We start from the raw sequence: 7,096 nt of genomic DNA, 5'->3' as shown, positions 1-7,096 counted from the left end.
AGTGCTCACATTCTGGCTCCTGCCCTGTCAGTGTCTAGTAGGGAATTATGACTCCTCATTTTCCTGCTGTTGAGATAACCTTGCAGTGCAATGCTTCCTGCAGGAGAATGAACCCCAAACTAATCAAGGTTTGACAGAGAACTTGGAAATAATGTTCTTCAAGTTGTTCCAGAAGCTTTCAACTCATGCCCAGTTGGATGCAATTGATTTAGAAAGGGTATTTCAGCTCTTCCTCTGATGCTTGTAGTAACTGCAGATCAAGGGTTTGAAGATGCTGTTTAATTGCTGCCCCATCTCTTGCAATGGTGATGTTGTAGAATCCACTCTGCTGGTGGGATGAAATTTCATCAACTTGATTGAATAATTTGTAGTGTATCTTGGCAAAATGTTTCACCATTTCATGAGAGTAGGGCACCAGTTAGCAGGTTCTGAGAGTCTGCAGATTGGATTCTGTCCATGGTTCTGCCATTAACTCCCTTGCCCTGGGAGATTCCCTTGTGTCTGCTTCTTCCACTGCAAAACCCCTGTTTCAGTCCCAGTGGGATAGAGATGGGTCTTCAGAAAGATCAGCATCATCTGAAGGGGCTCCAGGAAAGCTAGGGAGGGGCTTAGGACAAGGGCAGGAAGTGAGAGGACAAGGGGAAATGGGTTCAAACTGGAAGAAGGGGGAGATTTAGGTGAGACATGAGGAGGGAATTCTTTGCTGTGAGGGTGGTGAGAGCCTGGCCCAGGTTGCCCGGGGAAGCTGTGGCTGCCCCATCCCTGGCGGTGTTGAAGGGCAGGTTGGATGTGGCTTGGAGCAACCTGGGCTGGTGGGAGGAACTAGATGATCTTTAAGGTCCCTTCCCACCCAAGCCATTCTGTGATCTTTAAAATGTACCATGAGAAATGACACAATCTCTGCTCTTTTTTAGCGCCAAGTGCTCCAATCAACTGGCGCCGGGGGAAGCTGCTGGGCCAGGGGGCCTTTGGTCGTGTGTATCTGTGCTATGATGTGGACACGGGCAGAGAGCTTGCAGCAAAGCAGGTCCAGTTTGACCCAGAGAGTCCTGAAACAAGCAAGGTAATTCTCAGAACTTCTAAAATCCCTTATTTGAGTTTTGACATCCTGTGAAGTGCCTGTATCTGTCCTCAAAAGTTGGCATCATATTCAGGTTGTACTTGGGTTTCAAGCCATGTGGAGAAGAGTAGGAGTCATTTAAAATTTAGTTTTCCATATTACTAACTTCAGCTGAAACTGAAATCCATTTTCTGTCTTCATTTTTGGCTTTCCCTTCTCAGCTTTTTGGTTAGTTGCCAGGTTACTTGAGGAACACTAGACTGCCCTGTATTCCTGGTTAGACATGGATGTGAATGAAACTAAACCCAGAAGGAGTAAGACCTTTTTCTTTTTTAAACAAAAAAGCTGCCTACACTTGCAAAACCCACAGTCTGGGCTTATATGGTGGTTAAACATATTAATATCAAGCAGATTAATTACTGGTTTCCACTTCTGAATTCTCCTTGTCCTCAAAAACCAATTGAACTGTGGTGTGTAAATCAATCAAGAGCAGTGATGGGACAACTCAGTAGAAACAGTGGGAAGAGGATGGGAAGGGGCACCTTGAAATGCTGGGACAGCACATGACTCCCTGCACAGTGGCAGCAGCTGGAATGGCTCTTGGGTTCTTTGCTTTTATTTTAACATTGTACTAGTTTCTCAATGATGAACAAACTCACTTTGAGCTGGAATAACTGATCCATGAAGATTTAATTTTTCTGATTTTATCTGGGATATTGGTGCCAAGATAAGTCCTAAGTTGGTAAGGTTTAAGTTCTACCATGTCTATGTTGTAAATCAGGCAGTAACTCTGAGCCAAGGAACAAGCTGGGTTGTGTTTTCAAGACACTGAAACTCCAAACCTGAAACTATCAGTTGGCCCAATTAAGCAACTTCCTCTGGTTTCATGAATTTCTGCAGCAGCCAGGTCTTTGCTCCTGAAGAGCTGCATCCTCTCCCAAAGTGAGAGCAGGGAACCTGGCACCTTCCCAGGCAAGAGCGGGGAGAGTTAAGTGGGAAAACCATCATTCTTATGTCCATAAATCCTCATGCTCTGGTACCTTTGATGTTCATCCTGTTCATTCCCTGGATTCAGCAAGAACCTGATCCTTTTCCTGGGCAACAAACACCTGTGATTGAGTGTGAAGTTGTTGGATAACACTGAGCCTTTCACTGTGATGTCCTGTTGTCTGTGGCAGGAATAAAGCAGAGAATCAGTTTCATGTGCACAGCTGCAAGTTGTTTGAAGTAAGAGAGAAAGGAAACTCCTTCTGAGGTTGATTCAAGTAAAATCATCAGTGGGAAAATCAGAACTGGGTGACTGAAGAAGTCTGGATCTCTTAGAACCTCTAGTCTTGCTGTCTAATGGGTGGACTTGCCTACAGGAAGATACCTTGTAATTCTGTGACTGTTCAGAGCTTTGTCATAATTAACACTCACTGCCCTCAGCTGGGTGATCAGTAAGGTTATGTCTGGGTTGTGTGAGAAAAATGGTTCCAACCAGCTTGGCCAAAGCCATTCAGCTGGCAGAATCAAGACAAGAAACAAAGTGTTTCTGGTCCAAAATCCGTATATGATACTGCCTGGGTTCTGTCAAAGCTTCTGCACTAGTACTTACCTGCTTATCACACAGTAAGGATCGATGTGAAGCACTGGTAATGTTGGCCCTTCCTGAGCTGGAGCAGCTCTGCTCTGGGACAGGCTGGGAGAGTTGGGATGTTCAGCCTGGAGAAGAGAAGGCTCCAGGAAGACCTTAGAGCACCTTCCAGTGCCTGAAGGGGCTCCAGGAAAGCTGGGGAGGGTCTTGGGACAAGAGCAGGGAGTGAGAGGACGAGGGGGATGGATTAAAACTGGAAGAGGGAGATTTAGGTGAGACATGAGGAGGAAATTCTTGGGTGTGAGGGTGGTGAGACCCTGGCCCAGGTGGCCCGGGGAAGCTGTGGCTGCCCCATCCCTGGCAGTGTTGAAGGGCAGGTTGGATGGGGCTTGGAGCAGCCTGGGCTGGTGGGAGGTGTCCCTGCCCATGCAGGGGGTTGGATCTAGATGATCTTTAAGGTCCCTTCCAACCCAAACCATTCCATGATTCTATGATTATACTTCTTCAGTGTAGTAGTGGCCTCATCCTTCCTGTGGCATGGACAGATTTATTAGGATGGAATATTTCCTGGGGTCAGAACCTTATTTTCTCCTTCAACATCCATAGGAAGTGAGTGCCTTGGAGTGTGAAATTCAGCTGCTGAAGAACCTCCAGCACGAACGGATTGTTCAGTATTACGGCTGCTTACGGGATCGAGCGGAGAAGACCTTGACCATCTTCATGGAGTACATGCCAGGGGTAAGAGCTGACAGGAGCAGCCCAGTCACAGATCATAAAGGGAGATGGATGCTTTTATTAGTTGGTTTATTAGTTGCTGTGATTACCCTCACTGTGTAATCCACCTTATGCCCTTCTAGGTAAGCCCCTTTCTCATACCGGCTTTAATAATATCACCACTTTCTTTTTATTTATGCCCAAGTCACATCTTTGTTTAGTGTGTTGTGCTTGAAATACATTCTGTTCATTAGTCACTAACACCAGCTCTTTTCTGCAGTCTTAATTTGTTCTAACAAAGTACTTCAGAGGACTCGAGCCAACTTGTAAATCAGGCTAACTGAATTAGCAGTTGTCTAGTACAGCAAATTAGGCTAAAACTGACCCTGAAAAACAGGAGACTTTTGACCCAGGGCAGTCTGCTGCACTATTTTATTGCTTGTCTTCACAAAGAGTTGTACCAGCACAGCTCAAGGATGGAGGAAGCAGACAGATTTGACTGTAAAATGTGTCCTTGCTTTTTCTTCAAGGGGGCTTCACAGGGCAGAGATGCTCTGAGAGCCTCACAAAAGGGCTTTAGAAGAGGCTAGAATTCATCACTGTGCTGGCTTGGTGTATAACACAGCTCATGGGAATTGAATGGGGCCTGCAAGATTTGTGGTTTGTCATCTCTTTGCCAATCCTTTCTGTTTGCTTTTGGTGCAGGGGTCAGTGAAGGACCAGCTGAAGGCCTATGGTGCTCTCACGGAAAACGTGACGCGGAAATACACCCGCCAGATCCTCGAGGGAGTCTCCTACCTTCACAGCAACATGATTGTGCACAGGGACATAAAGGGTGAGATCAGCTGGTGATTTATGTGTGTGCCACGTGCTGGAGGGACTCTGAAAAGAGAAGCCAAGTGTTAAGAATTCAGGATCCTGGCTGAGGCTTCTGAACGTTGCTTTGCTCAGTTATCCCTTTTTGGTCTTATAGCCACGTGTAGGGTTTAGGGAAGGTTGTGTTCTGGGCTGAGGGAGGGAAATTAGGCTGTTGTCTCTACAGGACCTGAGAGTGTGGCAGTGGGATATAGTAAGGAAGACTGGAAGCCTCCAATAGTTAGGAATACTCCTCTCTAATTTCTCACCTTTCTCTCAGACCTCATCAAGATGAGGCTGAATTGCCACCTGACTTGCACTGCCCCCATAAGGCAGCACGCTCTGGTCCCTGTGAATTCCCTCTGATGTTCTCTCTGTTTGGCCAAAGTACCATTTCAGCTGGTAGGCACACCAGTTGCCATAAGAGCTCCGTGCCTGCTCTTGACAATCCTGCGTACCTCAGGCTCTTGTGACTGTCCTGCCTCTTCTGTGTAAGAAACCTCTAAAATCTTCCATGTAGAGACCCTGTGATTAGTCCTTAATCTTCCTCTTCCAATGTAACCCTGTGGAGCCAGCCAGTCTCCCTAAGAGTTCCTATCAACACATATGCCAGACAGCACCCAGATTTTTCTGTGCTGTAGAGAGACCATAAGGGTTGCTCACTACAGGAAAAATATCCTCTTGTTCCTGCCTGTAAATCTTTCTTGCCTCCCCTCCAGGCTGGCAAAGGGAAATGAGCTCCTGATTCTAGAACAATACCTCATGTACAGCTCATGTGATGCTCTTTATCAAATTTTCTCCTACCTGGTGGGTTATTCAGTAGTTTGCACCCATCTTCCAAGCCAAACTGTTAACTTGCCTTCAGGGTGCTGCATGGACAGACTCATCATTCTGAATTTAGCTCTTCCAGTGGGGAAGTGAAGGGATAAATCTCTCTCCCAGCACAAGGAGAAGGAGCTCACTGCCCAGATAATGGCAACGCAGGCTTTTTGATCTCATCGTGGCTTTGGAGGAAGAATTGTTTTTTGTGTGAGGCTCAGTTTGTGTCCACATACAAGCAAAGCTCTTAGGTTTGCTTTTTACCCCTGGTGCTTCACGTTCAGGACCTCTGGCCAAGAGAAGTGGAGACTGGCTTGTTTATTGTAGGAGTTCAAAGCAGTTTAATTAGCTACATCTGTTCTGCAGCTGACCAGAAAGCAATGGTTATTCTCCCAAAGCAGCATCCCAAGAAAATCCTTCTCCACGTAGTAGTATCCAAGTCCTTGGCCTGGGGGCCCTGCATGGGCTGGCTGAGCTGTTTACAGCCAATGTAACAATGATGGTGCTGACTCAGCTCTCATTTCCCTTCCCCCTTCACTTCCTTGTGTTTTTCCCCTGAAGTTTTTCCCATTTGCAGCCATTAGCAGTTGGCTTCTCTACAGCCTGAAATAAAGAGATGATGTTTAGCAGGTCACCTGAGGCTTTGTGGGGAAAAAGCCACACCATGAGCTACGGGTACTTCTGGGTTGGATATCAGCTCTGTAGGCTGCAGAGCCAACAGCTGGATTGCATGAAAACAGCTGTCTCCATTCTTTGGTTGTTTCTTTTTTTGTCCAGGAGCCAATATTCTCCGTGATTCTGCTGGGAATGTGAAGCTTGGGGACTTTGGGGCCAGCAAAAGGCTGCAGACAATCTGCATGTCTGGCACGGGCATCCGCTCCGTCACTGGCACCCCGTACTGGATGAGCCCAGAGGTGATCAGTGGAGAAGGCTATGGAAGAAAAGCAGATGTATGGTGAGACTTGAGCTTTCTGTCCCTAGATTTACAATTACCATTTCCAGCTTTTCTGGAGGGTGATAAGACACACACGTTTGTCATCCATGTATCCCAAACCAGATTCTGTCTGGATCGAGAGTTTAATGTGAACTGTAGGAGTTGATGGAAACTGCAGACATGACCTGCTGCAGCCTCTGCTCTGCAATGTCAAACTGCTCTTCTCGTTTTTTTAAGAAGAATTCTGTTTCCTCCCTCAAACTGAGAGCTGGTTTTCTGTTTTCTGAGCTGTGCGAGGTTTCCATCCTTTTATAGCCCTTACAAGAGAGAATCAATTTCCACTTGTCCTCCCTCAGGCTGATTTTGTGAGCAGTGTGAGGTTTCCATCCTTCTTTTATAAGAGAGGCTGAAGGGTGTTTAGGGAGAGTCCATTCATTTGTTTTTTAAAATGAGAGGTGTGCTTATAACACACTGGAAATGAATAAAATTGAAGCTGTAAAGGAAAGATGCCCAAACCTGGAACAACACAAAAGACAGAGGTCAGATCAGAGGTGATCTGAGCTATGCATGAATGGAAACTGCAGCTATGCTGTTATTGGCATAGCCAAGGAGAAAAAAAACCCTCTATTAGAAGGGAAGAGCAAAATGGGCCTGTGTCAAAATGTTCATTTTGGAGGCCTTAAAAAGGTGAGATGATAAAAATAACTCAAATGGCAGCGACACAGGTTGGTTTGTCTCTCCACAGAAGAGCAAAGCCTGTCCTGTTTCCTCTACAAACAGAGAGTGGAGACAAAGCTGAAACGTGTCTCGGAGGCAAAGAGTTAAATCCTGCAGACTCTCCCACTTGGGATGTTTGGGGAGAGAGTGGAGCACGTGCCCTTCCCCCTGGGTTGATGCAGTTGTGGATTTCCTCTTGGTGCCTCCATGGGTCCATTCCCATCAAAGCGACGCTGCCGTTGGCCGGGCTCCAGTTCCTACAATCCTGATCATTATTTAGGGGGGGTCAGAATTTTCCAGTGCAGAGTTGGTCCCAGAGTGGATGAATATGGCCCAGAGGCTCAAAAACGTAACAAATCTACCCCCCTGGCTTTCTGCCACTGCTGCAGGCCCCTCTCCAATTTTCTTTTTCCTAAATAGC

General features: G+C 46.5%; 1 protein-coding gene across 2 annotated transcripts in view; it reads left to right on the top strand.

Moving 5' to 3' along the window:
* MAP3K3 (mitogen-activated protein kinase kinase kinase 3) overlaps window positions 1-7,096 on the top strand; it is a 34,394-nt gene that overhangs the window by 25,258 nt on the left and 2,040 nt on the right. For both annotated transcript variants that reach the window (XM_010008075.1, XM_010008081.1), the window contains 4 exons: window positions 915-1,063; window positions 3,243-3,374; window positions 4,056-4,185; window positions 5,802-5,979. In XM_010008075.1, the coding sequence (XP_010006377.1) occupies window positions 915-1,063; window positions 3,243-3,374; window positions 4,056-4,185; window positions 5,802-5,979 (589 nt within the window). The remainder of the gene's footprint in view (window positions 1-914; window positions 1,064-3,242; window positions 3,375-4,055; window positions 4,186-5,801; window positions 5,980-7,096) is intronic.

This window comes from Chaetura pelagica, unplaced genomic scaffold, assembly GCF_000747805.2.
Source record: "Chaetura pelagica isolate M959 unplaced genomic scaffold, ChaPel_1.0 scaffold520, whole genome shotgun sequence".
Classification (NCBI taxonomy): Eukaryota; Metazoa; Chordata; class Aves; order Apodiformes; family Apodidae; genus Chaetura; species Chaetura pelagica.
Note: the sequence above shows the minus strand (reverse complement) of the source record. Positions and strands in the feature narration are given on the sequence as shown.